The 20,778-nt window shown below is 39.3% G+C and overlaps 1 protein-coding gene and 1 pseudogene across 1 annotated transcript in view; both read left to right on the plus strand.

The window, feature by feature from the left end:
- LOC142337448 (uncharacterized) overlaps positions 1 to 814 on the plus strand; it is a 121,191-nt pseudogene extending 120,377 nt beyond the window's left edge.
- A 153-nt stretch (positions 815 to 967) lies between these two features.
- The window catches only part of LOC142337447 (peroxisomal acyl-coenzyme A oxidase 3-like), an 88,605-nt gene continuing 68,794 nt past the window's right edge, over positions 968 to 20,778 (plus strand). The window contains exons 1-3 of the mRNA XM_075386675.1: positions 968 to 1,242; positions 1,837 to 2,028; positions 4,650 to 4,866. Of these exons, the coding sequence (XP_075242790.1) occupies positions 1,052 to 1,242; positions 1,837 to 2,028; positions 4,650 to 4,866 (600 nt within the window). The 5' untranslated portion in view covers positions 968 to 1,051. The remainder of the gene's footprint in view (positions 1,243 to 1,836; positions 2,029 to 4,649; positions 4,867 to 20,778) is intronic.

A 20,778-nucleotide genomic window follows, 5' to 3' on the forward strand; every position in this document is an offset into this window, starting at 1 on the left:
TCAGCAAAGCAGTAAAAAATGAACTGTGTCTAAACCAAAAAATAAAAAAATTAGATGGGAATAAACCCATTGGCCCAATGCAGTAAATGCATTGAAGATCAAAAATTGGATAAAACTATGAAGACTTTCATTAAGATAAAGGGCTTTAAGTTATCGTTATCGGAGTTCTCGTGATCAATTGCGCAAAAGTACAAGAGAGCATTGTCAAATGCGGTTATTTATCAGCGAAAAGCTTATTCATGCTTGCTTTCAAATGTACCAAAATAAAAGATCATCACGCTTTTTCGCGCAGAATGGTGAAAAGAGACCAGATACTGGAGGTTGCATGGCACATTCGTTCAAACGTCCTGGTCAGCCGTGGGAGATAACAGACGGTTATGTGTTACTTTTGGGCGAGTTGTCCTCTGTGGAAAAGTTACGGCCTAAAATTGATCAATCGATCACCATTTTGTTCTCCAAGGTGCTTCAACATAAACATTTCACACATCATCCCAAATTGTTCACGACGTGTTATAAAGTCCTAGCATCCTTGTTCTCAAATATGGGTAAAATGTACACGAAACATTGCCTGGAAATATTTTTGGACGGTCTCTTTTACGGGCTGACGATCGATAACAAATTAGCTCAAGTTGCTGCTGAAGACTGCTTTCTGACAGTTGCGAAAGTTATCGGACCGAATATTTTGAAAGGAAGAGTTGAGAATTACGATTCTAAAATGCTGAGTAAACTCCATTTTGTGCAGTAAAGTTGTTTAAGTTTGTTCAGTACAAATTATTTTAAGTTACTCTTTGATGAATTTAGAAGTGCAGAATTGTGGTTTTGAAAGTAGTTTGCAGGAATTTTGCGGTTGGTTTGAATCAGCTGAAAATAAGGAGAATTAATAAACTTTTGGAATATTTTAACGATCTGAAAGATACCAACTATATCATATTGAAATTATTCGGAGACAATTCGTTGAGTTATTTAAGCCATTACTAGAAAAAACGTGAAATTAAATATTTTGTGTTATCGTGACATAGATTTTGATTTACTTATTTTGTATTTAAATAACATGACCTTGTTAGATTACTATCGTAGCATTTCCTCGATCTGTTCTAAGAAGCTTAAGTTATCCATATATGGTAAGAAGTCAGTGACCCTGCAGAATGAGATCTACTCTTTCATGCGCAGCCATCCTGCATTCGGGGAGCGGCCCTGGATTGAGGGGAAGACCCTGTCTCAGTTCAGACTGGAAACGCATAGGTAGAGATGTCAATTGACTGAATGGTTTTGGAGTACATAATTTTTAAAAGGGGCGACATTATGAGAGAGTACCGATGAAATGAGAGCATCTATTGTTACATGGTTGATCGGTGGAAGTTTTTGTGTTGTGGTTTTTTTATGCAAAATGACTCTGATAGGAAAAATTCTGATAGAAAACTAATATACCTGTAAGTTTGTTTACTGGTGTTACAAAGGTTAAATTTTTATCAAGTATTTTAATAAATTGAATTGTCGAATGGTTAACGTTAACTTGGTTTAAAATTTTCGATAAACTAATTTCAAATATATTTTTCTTGATGAAACAAAGTAATCTACCTCATCTCTTTATAATTTGATAATACGATATTTAATTGCGAATTTGCTGAAGTTGTCTCGCATAGGCTAAGAACGGGTTGCGAATGAAGGCATCGAAAATGACCATAAATTAATCGAAAATTTTTTAAAAAAACTGCGCCAATATTGGAGCCAATATGAATAGAAAGATAGATTTCAAATTTGGGTCGGGACGATTAACAGAATCCAATTTAATGTATCAGAATAATTATCACCTGACATCTCTACCTAATCTCGTAGACGTACAAAAGCCCTGTTCGCTTCTAAACTCATGACGTATGACCGCATATTCGACGATATTAACAACTACATTGAATTCAACACTTGTGTCGGAATGTATGACTGGTCTTGTCTGGCCAAGTTTGTACTCTCTTGGCAGTTTGTGGGACTCACAGCACATGTATTGGGAACGGATCAGCATAAACAGTTACGGTTAGGCAATATTATAGTCTAAGCGGAAGGAAATTCTTGAATTAATGTTTATTTGCGGAAGTCAGATATTACCATTTTAAGTAATGTTATAAAAATCCTAAACATATGTATGAATCAAAATGGGAACTGGTGTAAGTGATTAATTGCTCTCAAACAAAGTTTGTAGCAATTATATTAGTCCTCTGGTCTTTCTTAGGCGATTTTTTGCTTGACCGATTTTTCCTCTGACCCATTTGACTTTTCGTTCTCAAAACGGGATAAACAGGTAGCGCGCAATGGGCATTAAGTGCTCTTAGAGCCTTCAGCTCACTAGTCTCCGAGTACGCGATTCAGCGAAGGCAGGTTCTTTCACCTCTCACTTCACACCCCACCCCCTCCCCAATCGCCACCCCTGTACATAGTTCAGGTCGTAAGGGTCCCGTGCAGTCAAAACCGCCGTTACGCCCCCCCCCCCGGTTCACCCCCTCTGCACTCACCTCACGCCCCTTCAATTAAGCTAAAGCTAGCCTCACTAAACCTTGGCTAGCTACTGACGAAGCCAACCGCTCGTTGGTTGTTTGAGAGCTATTCTCCCAACGTTAGTCGGTTATGCTGTTTAGATTCTCAGTGAATACATTTTCATAGAACGCTTCTTGCCGTTTAATATAGAAACATGCAGCGGTAAAGAAAGCTCATAAACATATGATATTAGACCGAGTATTGAAAGAGTGTCTTTTCAGCCAATATTTTTCTGGTGTGAAATTTAAGCAGCGAATGAATTTCAATTCAATAAAATTTAAAGAGTGGAGCGAAAGAGAGGTTTTTCGTAGTGCGTCTCTAGTTCTAAGAGAGCAATTAAATGTGTTGTAGAAAAATTTTGTAAGAGCGAAATTTTAGTTCATGCGCGGCATTCCAAACAGTTTTCGTGTGGTTCTATCTATTTTTGTCGCTTTGATTTTTTTGAGAATTGAATAGAAGCCTATTGTTTGAAGAAATTACCAACTTATTACTGTTTGTTCTCAGAACTGATAAATTTTTTAGACATTTGTAATTGTTTTTGTCAGTTTCCTGCAATCTCCCTGATTTTGCTCAAAGATCGAGATGTCTGTGAGCCTATTTTGCATTGCATATTTTTTGAATTTTTGTTGTGCACTTTATTTGAGGAAATATTGTTCTTTTTCTACTGTTTGTATCAGTCCACATTTGTTTTTGTTGTCTTGAGTTGTTTTAGTAAATTGAAGTTTTTGGAAAAGCTACCTGTTTTGGCGAAAACTTTTCTTCGAGTCGTTTCGGAAATTATTCCTGCGAAGCTTTGTTTTGAAGATCTTCAAACCATCGATGTCATTGAATAGTCTAATCGAAGTCGTTTTTATCACGTTGCAGTAATTAAAGGAGGCGGAAAATTGGGTTGTTTAGGGCTTGTCCTTTTGTTACGAGTTTTTACGACCCTTTGATTACGCACCAAATAGTCGAGAGAATAACTTAGTAGTGAATTCTACCTTCAACAGCTGTCCCTAACGTCATTTACTGAACTCTGCGTGGGTTTTCTGTGTGGGAGTTCAATTGTTAATAATTATTTTGTGCTCATTCGTGACTTACCTCACTTAAATGACTTTTGTGCCGACTTCCAAGATTTTAATTGCGTACGTTAATAGTAGTTGAAATTGTATTGAGGGTACTCGAACTAGATTATGATAAATCTCTACTACTTGAAAGATATTGGTGTTTAAATTTCTATTTGAGATTAAGGATGGAATTTGACGTCCAGTTTTGCATCACTTTGTGGTCTTTTTATCTAGGGGTTTTGACATTTCATTCCGCGGCTGCTTTTGGCGATCTTTCGGCTGTTTTTTTAGCTTAGTGGATTGTCTTTTGCTCTGCGTAAGCCCCACTTTCTAAAGGAAGCACAGAAATTTTTCTTCCAGGCCCATTGTGCATTAGTTTTGTGGAGATAATTCAATGACGATAGCTAGCTGATAGGTTGTTGCGTTTCACCAAAACTGTTTTGAGGTGACAATTTCATTGTGCAATGGGTGGTTTTTAATGTTTGACCCCCCGCCCCTCTCCACCCAGTCCCACCTCCAACGCAATCACCCCCAACCCACTCAACCCAACACACCCCAGTGCTCCCTCCTCTGCCTACGTAACGGTTTTCATCCCCCCTCTCGTCCAGCCCTCTCCTGACCCTACCGCACCCCGCTCCCCCAATGACTGGAGTCCCTCCCCCCATGGCTGGAGTTTCCCCCTATTCCGCTAATCCCCAATGCACGCATATCTGATTCCCAGCTGCCGAGGCCAACCGGTCGTTTGAGAGCAATCCGCCCGACGTTAGTCGGTTGTGTTAGTGGATGTTCGACCTACTTTGGCGTTAATGCGAATATACAAATTAATCCATGTGGCCCAATCTTGGTTACTGCTGGGCCCTGTCATCATAGTTTGCATGTCGTTGTCTTCTAAGCAAAGCAAATAGATGGTTAACGGATTATTTTTGGTCTTTGAGCTGCAGTTAAAGGTGTACTCATTTTTAACGAATTTTGTTGGAGGATAAAATTTGTTGCTTTTCGTTGTCTGCTCAACGTATTTACATCTGCATCCATTACGTGAATGATTTCTTAAAATTTGCTTTCGTACCTTTTTTACAGGCAAGACGTAGAAAGCATGCGAATATTCGGCTCTTTTGCCATAACTGAGCTGACACATGGTAGCAACCTTCGTGGCATCCAGACCACAGCCACATACGACCCGAAGAGGAAGAGTTTTTTGTTGAACACCCCAAATTTGGAGGCTGTCAAGTGTTGGGTGGGCAACTTGGGCTCTACAGCAACCCACAGTCTAGTGTTTGCTCATTTGATAACTCAGGTACTTATTTTTTGATGCGCATAAGGACAATTTTGTCTGTGGGTAACAGGGTTCCGAACAGTGCGATATATATATACCTGTTAGATTATTGTGTTGCTGAACATCAAATTGACATAAGATTCTTTGTTAAAATGATTTTTTTTGTAAAGTTATCTACGTGACCTTTCATCCACACAAGAAATTGTATGTTGATCTAATGGTACTACAGTGATTCTGCTGTCCTCCAATAAGTCACCAATAATACGAATAGAAAGAAGTTTGAGAAAAAGATTATTGTAATTTTTATCGGTCAGTTTGTAATCTGAAGTTATACTGCCGAGGAGGTTTAATTACCCACACCCCCACCAACTTCATACGACCGCAACCTCGCGCGCACACCCTCAACCCGCCTCACCTTTGTGACCTACACACTCAGCATACACCTCCTACTCGGTTAAGGTTACCGATTTCCTGGAGGTTTTTTACGACTCAAAGAGGCGTTGTGGCTTTCCGTTTTTTAATAGCCGCGAAGCGATAGCGGCTATTATTGGGGACATCGTGGTTTTTAATAGCCGCACAGCGATAGCTGGGGCTATTATTGGCCTTCTCTTGGTTTTTTACAATTCAAATTCTTTACAATTCAAATTGTATTGGGGCGCTGTCTTTTTTTTAAAGATCTGTTCACACATTTTCATGATTTTTGAAGTCAAATTGGAGTAGTGATTTTGGTCACACCGAAACAGGAAATGGAGCGAAAAAGCGAGTGGTTTTGCGGCGTGAATTTATTTCGCTCTCATTTTCAAGTAGAGTGAGAAAACGGTGTTTCAACAAAAATTCGGTTTCTCGGTAGTGGTTTTTTTGTTCACATGCGGCAATTTCACTCTGATTTTTACTGTTTTTTCGATTTTTTGGATCGGATTTTTTCTAAATGGTTTTTCCAATCCATTCACAGCTCATTCTAGGCCTAGTTTTCTGTTTGAATTAAATTTTCATTTCTCGCTAGTGGTTTTTTTGTTCACATGCTGCATTTTGACATTGATTTTCTGTTTATTTCTTATGTTTTTGTTCTGATTTTTTTTTAAAATGGTTTTCTCAATTCACTCCTAGTCCGTTCTAGGTCTAGTTTTTCTGCTTAGTCAATGAAAATTCTTTGAATTGTACGTCAGGACTTGTCCTGCTATGTTTTTTTAATTCGTCGTCTCCATCGATGATTCTTACGACCTGACTTCTTGGAATTGACTTCTTGGAATTGACTTTCGTGACTTCTATTGCTTTGCAATTAAAATTTTTGTGCGTGACGTTACTTCTGCTTTTAGGTCAATTGCGTGACTTACGTTACTCAAAAAATGACTTCTGAACTCACCTATGGAACTTTAAATTTTATGAACATTTTTTTATTTAAGATCAATAGTGTGCATCTAAGTAGTTGCAAACTTATATGCCCTAATTCTTGAATATTAGTCTTGAGTTTTTAATTTCGAATATCAATTTTGAAAAAGCTCTCCTTATAGACCGTATGTGTCACAAAATTGACAGTCCGAATCTAACCTAAAAAACTAAGAGGTCTATTGAAGGACTGCTAGTCTATCTTATTTCTTTAGTTGTTTCAATTCATGGAAGGCCACAAGCGTCTATCGCGGCTATTTTCCGGCAGTCTGCCGGCCATGTTTGATAGGTGAGCGAGCAAGAAAACCGGAAAGTTCAGGTTGTGAATTAAATTTGAAAAAGTTGTTTGAAAAGATTTGGAGAGCCGAAAGAGCAGATATTTTTTGTTTTGAAACATGATTTGTTTTGAAACATGATTTGTTTTGAAACAGCGAGAAATATAGAAGTGAAGAAAGTTCTCGGTGTTTTTTTTTGAAATTTCTATGAGGTTTTTTTGTATGCTATTATTGTAATTTTCTGGGTCTTTTGATAGGGTTTTGGAGGTTTCTGGTAAATGAAGTTTTGAGTTTTTGGTAATTGAAGAAACGGTGATTTCAGTGGAGTTTGAACCATACTCACACACTTCCTGGCCACTTTCTCCCCATCGCCCCACCAGTATTCCCGCTCGCGCGCCTCTTAACTGCGCTCACCAGCAACCCTCGTACTCATTTCCTCCTCTTCCCCTCTCCTCCATGCTCACCCCTTCTCCAATCAAAAGCTAGCCTCCCTAAGCCACAGCTAGCTATCGGTAAAGCGAACTGCTCGGCAGTGGTTCGAGAGCATTTTACCGACGTCACTTGTTTTGTTTCTCCTAGTGCTGTTGAGTCTTCTGGGGGTGCTGTGTGAATTGCGGTCATTGATATGATCGAGACCGATTTTATCAGAAAGAAAACCGGAAAGTTCAGGTTGTGAATTAAATTTGAAAAAGTTGTTTGAAAAGATTTGGAGAGCCGAAAGAGCGGATATTTTTTGTTTTGAAACATGATTTGTTTTGAAACAGCGAGAAACATAGAAGTGAAGAAAGTTCTCGGTGTTTTTTTTGAAATTTCTACGAGTTTTTTTGGTTTGCTATTGTAATTTTCTGGGTCTTTTGATAGGGTTTTGGAGGTTTCTGGTAAATGAAGTTTTGAGTTTTTGGTAATTGAAGAAAGTTTTGCGCTAAATTAGAGGTGTTCCAACTATTTTTGCTGTTTAAGTCTAGTTTATCTATTTTTGACTTATTTTGGCGTTTTTTGTTTTACTTGTAACTGAATGTCAGCCTAATGCTCACAGGCAGTTTCTATCGTAATTTAAATACTGTTTTTTTTGTCAACGCTGTTGTTTTCCCCGAGTTCTCGTAATTCCTTAGTTTTTCGCTTTACTTGAAAAATAGATATTTATGTACTTATTTTTGTTTGTGTAACTTTGTGTGAAGCTTCTAATTGTCGTGCAATTGAAAGAATGTTTTCTATTTCCATTGGTACTTGTTTATATCGAAAATTCGGTTATTTATTTTTTAGCTAATTTTATTTCAATTGTTATGTTCTTGTTATTTTCAATTAAGTTATTTTTAGTAGCGTCAAAGCAATAACTGAGGCTATTATTGGCCATCTCTTCATTGTTTTGTCGCAGGCAATTTTTTTGTTATAATCATATGACGTCAGCATGCAATTTCAATTGAATTGCGTGCATGACGTCATTTTGTTATTTTGCACTCGTATTGGCGGAATTTTTTTGTTCTTTCGCGTAATTGGTCACACATGACGTACCTAACTCTCAACATGACTTCCCGGCTTTGAATTAGACTTTTGTTCACCTAGGTGTTCAAGCAGTCTTCGTAAGCAAAAGTCAAAAAAACTACTGTGATCAAAGTTTTGCTGGGCGAGAGAATTTTTTTTGTTCATGCTCTGCGTTCAGTAAATGACTTTTCGACCTTGTAATTTTTTTTTATGTTGAAAACCGTTTTGTCGACCGTTTCGCTCATTTGTTTAGCTTGTAATTAGATTATAAGTAAAAATACTTCCTTGATACCCTCTGTGGTTGATTTTATAGTGTTTATATTTTGGTTCATATTTCAGAAATTTTTAAGTTCGCTTTATCAGTTCTTTGTCGAGTTCTTGTGAGTTTTTGCAGTCGATTGATATTTGGTTTTTTGGAATAAGTTTTTTTCTGCACTGCAAGGGATTTGAAATATGACCTATTGTACTCTAATTATCTTCCGGCGCATAATTTTTGTTTAACGATTTTTTCCTTTTGTGCAAAGAGTTCAATTTTTTGAAATTTTGTTTTCTTTTTAAAGAGTTTCATTTTCGAAAAAGGAAATTAATGTGCTCTACTGGTTACTTTTTTTATTTGCAAAATTATGAAGATGCGTTTTCATTATTTTTTACATTGTGTCTGCAAATTCTTCCATCTGGTTGGCAACTTTTTTTCTCTTGAATATCTATGGTAATTGGCGGCCCTAATGTTTCCTGGCTGTGAATATTCAAAATTTCCTCATTTTTTTCTGTCGGGATAAACAGGTAAAGCCCGGGGACATGAGGTTCTCTTTTGAGCATCACGTCTCACTATTCTAAGTATGCGATTCGCTGAAACTGTTTAAGAGATATAAATTAATGGTGTGCAGGATGATTCTTCACCGTGAACGGTGATTTCATTGGAGTTTGACCCATACTCGTTTTATGTTCCTGTGTGTGTTAGAGAATTGCTAATTCTATATATTAAACGCGTGAGCTCTAAATTTGGAAAATTTTCATATTTAAGGGGCCTCTCGTAGCACTTGTTTAAGATCCGCATTGAGCAGCATGGTTAGGCGAACATATCGATAGAGTTCAATGACCTAAACGGCTCAAAGAAGTTGAGTGAAAACAGAAAGGGCGCCAAAAGACTGTTAGTCAGGTGCAGTTACCACGAGGCTAAGAAGGCTTGAAAGTATGCTCGCCAAGAGGGAGGATTTAATGTCCTGGGTGCTTAGTTTTAGCCGTAGATTCTGCGCTAATGTAGAACAATCCTTGCTCTCAACTAAGTTTTTCACACTTTCCTTTTTGAATTTTGCGTAATCTCAAACGCTCTCAATCTGAAATATGTTTATTAATCCGATGGTAGCGCAGGTGGTAAGATAGATGACTGCTAATCTGAGGGTCGAGAGTTCGAACCCTTGTCGGGTGCCCTTCTTTCTGTGGACATGAAAAATTCTAAACATCATTCCGCCTGTTGTTCGAGAGCACTTCTTGCGATGCTGAGCCGTTTTATGTTCCTGTGTGTTTTAGAAAGAAAAAATGCTAATCCTATGTTTTAAACGCGTGAGCTCTGAATTTGGAAAAAAATATTGCATGTTTAATGGGCCTCTCGAAGCGCATGTTTAAGAGCCGCATTGAGCAGCATGTTTAAGCGAACATATCGAGAGAGTTCAATGACCTAAAAGGCTCAAAGTAGATGGGTGAGAACAGAACCGGCGCCAAAAGACTGTTAGTCAGGTGCAGTTACCACGAGGCTAAGAGGGCTTGAAAGTATGCTCGCCAAGAGGGAGGACTTACTGTCCTGGTTGCTATGTGTTTTTTAATTGCTCCCAGACTAAGATGGAAGTTCTTGTTGTAAAAGTGTGCTTTTCTGCAAAGTTTTAGCCGTAGATTCTGCGCTAATCTAGAACAATCTTTGCTTTCAACTAAGTTTTTCACGCTTTCCTTTTTGATTTTTGCATGATCTTAAATGCTCTCAATCTGAAATATGTTTATTGATACGAAAAAAGCGATTGTGAGAAACGGCGGTAATGTAGTCGTTAAAGCGCAGTTGGTAAGGTGGATGACTGCTTATCTGAGGGTCGAGGGTTCGAACCCCTGTCGCGTACCCTTCTTTTTGTAGACATGAAAATTTCTAATCCACATCAATCCACCCGTTGTTCGAGGGCACTTCTTGCGATGCTGAGTCGTTTTATGTTCCTATGTGTGTTAGAGAAATGCTAATTCTATATATTAAACGCGTAAGCTCTAAATTTGGAAAATTTTCATATTTAAGGGGCCTCTCGAAGCACTTGTTTAAGATCTGCATTGAGCAGCATGGTTAGGCGAACATATCGATAGAGTTCAATGACCTAAACGGCTCAAAGAAGTTGAGTGAAAACAGAAACGGCGCCAAAAGACTGTTAGTCAGGTGCAGTTACCACGAGGCTAAGAAGGCTTGAAAGTATGCTCGCCAAGAGGGAGGATTTATTGTCCTGGGTGCTACGTGTTTTTCAATTGCTCCCAGACTAAGATTGAAGTTCTTGTTGTAAACGTGTGCTTTTCTGCAAAGTTTTAGCCGTAGATTCTGCGCTAATATTGAACAATCTTTGCTTTCAACTAAGTTTTTCAGGCTTTCCTTTTTGATTTTTGCATGATCTCAAATGCTCTCAATCTGAAATATGTTTTAAGTTTATTAATCCGATGGTAGCGCAGGTGGTAAGATAGATGACTGCTAATCTGAGGGTCGAGAGTTCGAACCCTTGTCGGGTGCCCTTCTTTCTGTGGACATGAAAAATTCTAAACATCATTCCTCCTGTTGTTCGAGAGAACTTCTTGCGATGCTGAGCCGTTTTATGTTCCTGTGTGTGTTAGAAAACTGCTAATTCTATATATTAAACGCTTGAGCTCTAAATTTGGAAAATTTTAATATTTAAAGGGCCTCTCGAAGCGCTTGTTTAAGAGCCGCATTGAGCAGCATGTTTAAGCGAACATATCGAGAGAGTTCAATGACCTAAAAGGCTCAAAGTAGATGGGTGAGAACAGAACCGGCGCCAAAAGACTGTTAGTCAGGTACAGTTACCACGAGGCTAAGAGGGCTTGAAAGTATGCTTGCTCGCCAAGAGGGAGAATTTACTGTGCTGGGTGCTATGCGTCTTTTAATTGCTCCCGCACTAAGTCTGAAGTTCTTATTGTAAACTTGTGTTTTTCTGCAAAGTTTTAGCCGTACAAATTTTGCTCTATTCTAGAACACTCTTAGCTTTCAACTAAGTTTTTCACGCTTTACTTTTTGATTTTTGCGTAATCTCAATTGCTTTCAATCTGCAATGTTAAATGATACGATAAAGCGATTGTTAGAAACGGTGGAATGTAGTTGTTATAGAGCAGTTGGTAAGGTGGATGACTGCTTATCTGAGAGTCGAGGGTTCGAACCCTTGTCGCGTACCCTTCTTTTTGTAGACATGAAAATTTCTAATCCACATCAATCCACCTGTTGTTCGAGGGCACTTCTTGCGATGCTGAGTCGTTTTATGTTCCTGTGTGTGTGTTAGAGAATTGCAAATTCTATATATTAAACGCGTGAGCTCTAAATTTGGAAAATTTCCATATTTAAGGGGCCTCTCGAAGCACTTGTTTAAGATCTGCATTGAGCAGCATGGTTAGGCGAACATATCGATAGAGTTCAATGACCTAAACGGCTCAAAGAAGTTGAGTGAAAACAGAAACGGCGCCAAAAGACTGTTAGTCAGGTGCAGTTACCACGAGGCTAAGAAGGCTTGAAAGTATGCTCGCCAAGAGGGAGGATTTAATGTCCTGGGTGCTTAGTTTTAGCCGTAGATTCTGCGCTAATGTAGAACAATCTCTGCTTTCAACTAAGTTTTTCAGGCTTTCCTTTTTGATTTATGCATGATCTCAAATGCTCTCAATCTGAAATATGTTTATTAAGTTTATTAATCCGATGGTAGCGCAGGTGGTAAGATAGATGACTGCTAATCTGAGGGTCGAGAGTTCGAACCCTTGTCGGGTGCCCTTCTTTCTGTGGACATGAAAAATTCTAAACATCATTCCGCCTGTTGTTCGAGAGCACTTCTTGCGATGCTGAGCCGTTTTATGTTCCTGTGTGTTTTAGAAAGAAAAAATGCTAATCCTATGTTTTAAACGCGTGAGCTCTGAATTTGGAAAAAAATATTGCCTGTTTAATGGGCCTCTCGAAGCGCTTGTTTAAGATCTGCATTGAGCAGCATGTTTAAGCGAACATATCGAGAGAGTTCAATGACCTAAAAGGCTCAAAGTAGATGGGTGAGAACAGAACCGGCGCCAAAAGTCTGTTAGTCAGGTGCAGTTACCACGAGGCTAAGAGGGCTTGAAAGTATGCTCGCCAAAAGTGAGGACTTACTGTCCTGGTTGCTATGTGTTTTTTAATTGCTCCCAGACTAAGATTGAAGTTCTTGTTGTAAACGTGTGCTTTTCTGCAAAATTTTAGCCGTAGATTCTGCGCTAATCTAGAACAATCTTTGCTTTCAACTAAGTTTTTCACTCTTTCCTTTTTGATTTTTGCATGATCTCAAATGCTCTCAATCTGAAATATGTTTATTGATACGAAAAAAGCGATTGTGAGAAACGGTGGTAATGTAGTCGTTAAAGCGCAGTTGGTAAGGTGGATGACTGCTTATCTGAGGGTCGAGGGTTCGAACCCCTGTGGCGTACCCTTCTTTTTGTAGACATAAGAATTTCTAATCCAAGTCAATCCACCTGTTGTTCGAGGGCACTTCTTGTGATGCTGAGTCGTTTTATGTTCTTGTGTGTGTTAGAGAATTGCTAATTCTATATATAAAACGCGGGAGCTCTAAATTTGGAAAATTTTCATATTTAAGGGGCCTCTCGAAGCACTTGTTTAAGATCCGCATTGAGCAGCATGGTTAGGCGAACATATCGATAGAGTTCAATGACCTAAAAGGCTCAAAGAAGATGGGTGAGAACAGAAACGGCGCCAAAAGACTGTTAGTCAGGTGCAGTTACCACGAGGCTAAGAAGGCTTGAAAGTATGCTCGCCAAGAGGGAGGATTTATTGTCCTGGGTGCTACGTGTTTTTTAATTGCTCCCAGACTAAGATTGAAGTTCTTGTTGTAAACGTGTGCTTTTCTGCAAAGTTTTAGCCGTAGATTCTGCGCTAATGTAGAACAATCTTTGCTTTCAACTAAGTTTTTCAGGCTTTCCTTTTTGATTTTTGCATGATCTCAAATGCTCTCAATCTGAAATATGTTTATTGATACGGAAAAAGCGATTGTGAGAAACGGTGGTAATGTCGTTAAAGCGCAGTTGGTAAGGTGGATGACTGCTAATCTGAGGGTCGAGGGTTCGAACCACTGTCGCGTACCCTTCTTTTTGTAGACATGAAAATTTCTAATCCACATCAATCCGCCTGTTGTTCGAGGGTACTTCTTGCGACGCTGAGTCGTTTTATGTGTTAGAGAATTGCTAATTCTATATATAAAACGCGTGAGTGTTAGAGAATTGCTAATTCTATATATAAAACGCGTGAGCTCTAAATTTGGAAAATTTTCATATTTAAGGGGCCTCTCGAAGCACTTGTTTAAGATCCGCATTGAGCAGCATGGTTAGGCGAACATATCGATAGAGTTCAATGACCTAAAAGGCTCAAAGAAGATGGGTGAGAACAGAAACGGCGCCAAAAGACTGTTAGTCAGGTGCAGTTACCACGAGGTTAAGACGGCTTGAAAGTATGCTCGCCAAGAGGGAGGATTTATTGTCCTGGGTGCTACCTGTTTTTTAATTGCTCCCAGACTAAGATTGAAGTTCTTGTTGTAAACGTGTGCTTTTCTGCAAAGTTTTAGCCGTAGATTCTGCGCTAATGTAGAACAATCTTTGCTTTCAACTAAGTTTTTCAGGCTTTCCTTTTTGATTTTTGCATGATCTCAAATGCTCTCAATCTGAAATATGTTTATTGATACGAAAAAAGCGATTGTGAGAAACGGTGGTAATGTCGTTAAAGCGCAGTTGGTAAGGTGGATGACTGCTAATCTGAGGGTCGAGGGTTCGAACCACTGTCGCGTACCCTTCTTTTTGTAGACATGAAAATTTCTAATCCACATCAATCCGCCTGTTGTTCGATGGTACTTCTTGCGACGCTGAGTCGTTTTATGTTTCTGTGTATGTTAGAAAAATGCTAATTCTATATATTAAACGCGTGAGCTCTAAATTTGGAAAATTTTTCTATTTAAGGGTCCTCTCGAAGCGCTTGTTTCAGATCCGCATTTAGCAGCATGGTTAAGCGAACATATCGATAGAGTTCAATGACCTAAAAGGCTAAAAGAAGATGGGTGAGAACCGAACCTTGGACAAAAGACTCTTAGTTAGGTGCAGTTATCACGAGGCTAAGAGGGCCTGATAGTCTGCTCGCAGAGAGGGAGGATTTACTGTCCTGGGTGCTACGTGTTTTTTAATTGCTCCCAGACTAATCTTGAAGTTCTTATTGTAAATGTGTTTTTCTGCAACGTTTTAGCCGTACAGATTCCGCGCTATTCTAGAACACTCCTTGCTTTCAACTAAGTTTCTCACGCTTGCCTTTTTGATTTTTGCGTGATCTCAAATGCTCTCAGTCTGAAATATGTTTATTGATATGATAAAAGTGATTTTGAGAAACGTTGGTATGTAGTCAATATAGCGCAGTTGGTAAGATTGATGACTGCTAATCTGAGGGTCGAGGGTTCGAACTCTTGTCCTGTACCCTTCTTTTTGTAGACATGAAAAATTCTAAACAACATCATTCCGCCTGTTGTTCGAGAGCACTTCTTGCGATGCTGAGTCGTTTTATGTTCCTGTGTGTGTTAGAAAACTGCTAATTCTATATATTAAACGCTTGAGCTCTAAATTTGGAAAATTTTAATATTTAAAGGGCCTCTCGAAGCGCTTGTTTAAGATCCGCATTTAGCAGCATGGTTAAGCGAACATATCAATAGAGTTCAATGACCTAAAAGGCTCAAAGAAGATGGGTAAGAACCGAACCTTGGACAAAAGACTCTTAGTTAGGTGCAGTTATCACGAGGCTGAGGGCCTGATAGTCTGCTCGCCAAGAGGGAGGATTTACTGTCCTGGGTGCTACGTGTTTTTTAATTGCTCCCAGACTAAGCTTGAAGTTCTTATTGTAAATGTGTTTTTCTGCAACGTTTTAGCCGTACAGATTCCGCGCTATTCTAGAACACTCCTTGTTTTCAACTAAGTTTTTCACGCTTTCCTTTTTGATTTTTGCGTGATCTCAAATGCTCTCAATCTGAAATATGTTTATTGATACGATAAAAGTGATTGCGAGAAACGGTGGTATGTAGTCAATATAGCGCAGTTGGTGAGATTGATGACTGCTAATCTGAGGGTCGAGGGTTCGAACTCTTGTCGTGTACCCTTCTTTTCGTAGACATGAAAAATTCTAAACAACATCATTCCGCCTGTTGTTCGAGAGCACTTCTTGCGATGCTGAGTCGTTTTATGTTCCTGTGTGTTAGAAAATTGCTAATTCTATATATTAAACGCGTGAGCTCTAAATTTGGAAAATTTTCATATTTAAGGGGCCTCTCGAAGCGCTTGTTTAAGATCCGCATTTAGCAGCATTGTTAAGCGAACATATCGATAGAGTTCAATGACCTAAAAGGCTCAAAGAAGATGGGTGAGAACCGAACCTTGGACAAGACTTTTAGTTAGGTGCAGTTATCACGAGGCTAAGAGGGCCTGATAGTCTGCTCGCCAAGAGGGAGGATTTACTGTCCTGGGTGCTACGTGTTTTTTAATCGCTCCCAGACTAAGCTTGAAGTTCTTATTGTAAATGTGTTTTTCTGCAACGTTTTAGCCGTACAGATTCCGCGCTATTCTAGAACACTCCTTGCTTTCAACTAGGTTTTTCACGCTTTCCTTTTTGATTTTTGCGTGATCTCAAATGCTCTCAATCTGAAATATGTTTATTGATACGAAAAAATCGATTGTGAGAAACGGTGGTAATGTAGTCGTTAAAGCGCAGTTGGTAAGGTGGATGACTGCTAATCTGAGGGTCGAGGGTTCGAACCACTGTCGCGTACCCTTCTTTTTGTAGACATGAAAATTTCTAATCCACATCAATCCGCCTGTTGTTCGAGGGTACTTCTTGCGACGCTGAGTCGTTTTATGTTCCTGTGTGTGTTAGAAAAATGCTAATTCTATATATTAAACGCGTGAGCTCTAAATTTGGAAAATTTTCATATTTAAGGGGCCTCTCGAAGCGCTTGTTTAAGATCCGCATTTAGCAGCATGTTTAAGCGAACATATCGATAGAGTTCAATGACCTAAAAGGCTCAAAGAAGATGGGTGAGAACCGAACCTTGGACAAAAGACTCTTAGTTAGGTGCAGTTATCACGAGGCTAAGAGGGCCTGATAGTCTGCTCGCCAAGAGGGAGAATTTACTGTCCTGGGTGCTACGTGTTTTTTAATATCTCCCAGACTAAGCTTGAAGTTCTTTTTGTAAATGTGTTTTTCTGCAACGTTTAAGCCGTACAGATTCCGCGCTATTCTAGAACACTCCTTGCTTTCAACTAAGTTTTTCACGCTTTCCTTTTTGATTTTTGCGTGATCTCAAATGCTCTCAATCTGAAATGTTTATTGATACAATAAAAGTGATTGTTAGAAACGGTGGTATGTAGTCAATATAGCGCAGTTGGTAAGATTGATGACTGCTAATCTGAGGGTCGAGGGTTGGAACTCTTGTCGTGTACCCTTCTTTTTGTAGACATGAAAGTTTCTAATCAACGTCATTTCGCCTGTTGTTCGAGAGCACTTCTTGCGACGCTGAGCCGTTTTATGTTCCTGTGTTTTAGAAAGAAAATGCTAATCCTATATATTAAACGCGTGAGCTCTAAAGTTGGAAATATTTTTGGCATGTTTAAAGGGCCTCTCGAAGCGCATGTTTAAGCGCTGCATTGAGCAGCATGGTTAAGCGAACATATCGAGAGGGTTCAGTGGTTTGGAAGCCTCAAAGTATATGGGTGAGAACCCAACCTGGGATAAAAGTCTGTTAGTCAGGTGCAGTTACCACGAGGCTAAGAGGGCTTGAAGTTATGCTCGCCAAGAGGGAGAATTTACTGTGCTGAGTGCTGCGTGTCTTTTAATTGCTCCCGAACTAAGTATGAAGTTCTTATTGTAAACGTGTTTTTCTGCAAAGTTTTAGCCGTACAAATTTTGCTCTATTCTAGAACACTCTTAGCTTTCAGTTAAGTTTTTCACGCTTTACTTTTTGATTTTTGAGTAATCTCAAATGCTTTCAATCTGAAATGTTAACTGATACGATAAAAGCGATTGTAAGAAACGGTGGAATGTAGTTGTTATAGAGCGGTTGGTAAGATGGATGACTGCTAATCTGAGGGTCGAGGGTTCGAACCCTTGTCGCATACCCTTCTTTTTGTAGACATGAAAATTTCTAATCCACATCATTCCGCCTGTTGTTCGAGAGCACTTCTTGCAAGGCTGAGTCGTTTTATGTTCCTCTGTGTGTTAGAAAAATGCTAATCCTATATATTAAACGCGTGAGCTCTAAATTTGGAAAATTTTCATATTTAAGGGGCCTCTCGAAGCGCTTGTTTAAGAGCCGCATTGAGCAGCATGGTTAAGCGAACATATCGAAAGAGTTCAATGAGCTAAAAGGCTCAAAGTAGATGGGTGAGAACCGAACCTTGGACAAAAGCCTCTTAGTTAAATGCAGTTACCACGAGGATAAGAGGGCCTGATAGTCTGCTCGCCAAGAGGGAGGTTTTAATGTCCTGGGAGCTACGTGTTTTTTAATTGCTCCCAGACTAAGATTGAAGTTCTCGTTGTAAACGTGTGCTTTTTTGCAATGTTTTAGCCGTAGACTCTGCGCTAATCTAGAACAATCTTTGCTTTCAACTAAGTTTTTCACGCTTTCCTTTTTAATTTTTGCGTGATCTCAATCGCTCTCAATCTGAAATATGTTTATTGATACGATAAAAGCGATTGTGAGAAACGGTGGTATGTAATCAATATAACGCAGTTGGTAAGATTGATGACTGCTAATCTGAGGGCCGAGGGTTGGAACTCTTGTCGTGTACCCTTCTTTTTGTAGACATGAAAATTTCTAATCAACGTCATTTCGCCTGTTGTTCGAGAGCACTTCTTGCGACGCTGAGCCGTTTTATGTTCCTGTGTGTTAGAAAGAAAAATGCTAATCCTCTATATTAACGCGTGAGCTCTAAAATTGGAAATTGATTTTGCCTGTTTAATGGGCCTCTCGAAGCGCTTGTTTAAGCGCCGCATTGAGTAGCACGGTAAAGCGAACATATCGAGAGGGTTCAGTGGTTTGGAAGCCTCAAAGTATATGGGTGAGAACCCAACCTGGGATAAAAGTCTGTTAGTCAGGTGCAGTTACCACGAGGCTAAGAGGGCTTGAAGTTATGCTGGCCAAGAGGGAGAATTTACTGTGCTGAGTGCTGCGTGTCTTTTAATTGCTCCCGAACTAAGTATGAAGTTCTTATTGTAAACGTGTTTTTCTGCAAAGTTTTAGCCGTACAAATTTTGCCCTATTCTAGAACGCTCTTAGCTTTCAACTAAGTTTTTCACGCTTTACTTTTTGATTTTTGAGTAATCTCAAATGCTTTCAATCTGAAATGTTAACTGATACGATAAAAGCGATTGTAAGAAACGGTGGAATGTAGTTGTTATAGAGCGGTTGGTAAGATGGATGACTGCTAATCTGAGGGTCGAGGGTTCGAACCCTTGTCGCATACCCTTCTTTTTGTAGACATGAAAATTTCTAATCCACATCATTCCGCCTGTTGTTCGAGAGCACTTCTTGCAAGGCTGAGTCGTTTTATGTTCCTCTGTGTGTTAGAAAAATGCTAATCCTATATATTAAACGCGTGAGCTCTAAATTTGGAAAATTTTCATATTTAAGGGGCCTCTCGAAGCGCTTGTTTAAGAGCCGCATTGAGCAGCATGGTTAAGCGAACATATCGAAAGAGTTCAATGAGCTAAAAGGCTCAAAGTAGATGGATGAGAACCGAACCTTGGACAAAAGCCTCTTAGTTAAATGCAGTTACCACGAGGATAAGAGGGCCTGATAGTCTGCTCGCCAAGAGGGAGGTTTTAATGTCCTGGGAGCTACGTGTTTTTTAATTGCTCCCAGACTAAGATTGAAGTTCTCGTTGTAAACGTGTGCTTTTTTGCAATGTTTTAGCCGTAGACTCTGCGCTAATCTAGAACAATCTTTGCTTTCAACTAAGTTTTTCACGCTTTCCTTTTTAATTTTTGCGTGATCTCAATCGCTCTCAATCTGAAATATGTTTATTGATACGATAAAAGCGATTGTGAGAAACGGTGGTATGTAATCAATATAACGCAGTTGGTAAGATTGATGACTGCTAATCTGAGGGCCGAGGGTTGGAACTCTTGTCGTGTACCCTTCTTTTTGTAGACATGAAAATTTCTAATCAACGTCATTTCGCCTGTTGTTCGAGAGCACTTCTTGCGACGCTGAGCCGTTTTATGTTCCTGTGTGTTAGAAAGAAAAATGCTAATCCTCTATATTAACGCGTGAGCTCTAGAATTGGAAATTGATTTTGCCTGTTTAATGGGCCTCTCGAAGCGCTTGTTTATGATCCGCATTGAGTAGCACGGTAAAGCGAACATATCGAGAGAGTTCAGTGAACTAAAAGGCTCAAAATAATTTGGGTGAGAACCGAAACTGGGATAAAAGACTGTTAATCAGGTGCAGTTACCACGAGGCTAAGAGGGCTTGAATGTATGCTCCCCAAAAGGGAGAATTTACTGTGCTGGGTGCTATGTGTCTTTTAATTGCTCCCGAACTAAGTCTGAAGTTCTTATTGTAAACGTGTGTTTTTCTGCAAAGTTTAAGCCGTACAAATTTTGCTCAATTCTAGAACACTTTTAGCTCTCAACTAAGTTTTTCGCGCTTTACTTTTTGATTTTTGCGTAATCTCAAATGCTTTCAATCTGAAATGTTAACTGATACGATAAAGCGATTGTTAGAAACGGTGGAATGTAGTTTTTATAGAGCAGTTGGTAAGATGGGTGACTGCTAATCTGAGGGTCGAGGGTTTGAACCCTTGTCGCGTACCCTTTTTTTGAAAATTTCTAATCCACATCATTCCGCCTGTTGTTCGAGAGCACTTCTTGCGACGCTGAGCCGTTTTAGGTTCCTGTGTGTTAGAAAAATGCTAAGCCTATATATTAAACGGGTGAGCTCTAAAATTGGAAAAAAAGTTTGGCATGTTTAATTGGCCTCTCGAAGCGCATGTTTAAGCGCCGCATTGAGCAGCATGGTTAAGCGATCATATCGAGAGAGTTAAGTGAACTAAAAGGCTCAAACTATTTGGGTGAGAACCGAACCTGGGATAAGACTGTTAGTCAGGTGCAGTTACCACGAAGCTAAGAGGGCTTGAATGTATGCTCGCCAAGAGGTAGAATTTACTGTGCTGGGTGCTAAGTGTCTTTTAATAGCTCCCGAACTAAGTTTGAAGTTCTTGTTGTAAACGTGTGCATTTCTGCAAAGTTTTAGCCGTACAGCTTCTGCGCTAATCTAGAACAATCCTTGCTTTCAACTAAGTTTTTCACGCTCTTCTTTTTAATTTTTGCGTGATCTGAAACGCTCTCAATCTGAAATATGTTTATTGATACGATAAAAGCGATTGTGAGAAACGGTGGTATGTAGTCAATTTAGCGCAGTTGGTAAGATTGATGACTGCTAATTTGAGGGTCGAGGGGTCGAACTCTTTTCGTGTACCATTCTTTTTGTAGACA

The sequence above is a fragment of the Convolutriloba macropyga genome, chromosome 4, assembly GCF_964194025.1.
Source record: "Convolutriloba macropyga chromosome 4, txConMacr16.3, whole genome shotgun sequence".
Classification (NCBI taxonomy): Eukaryota; Metazoa; Xenacoelomorpha; order Acoela; family Convolutidae; genus Convolutriloba; species Convolutriloba macropyga.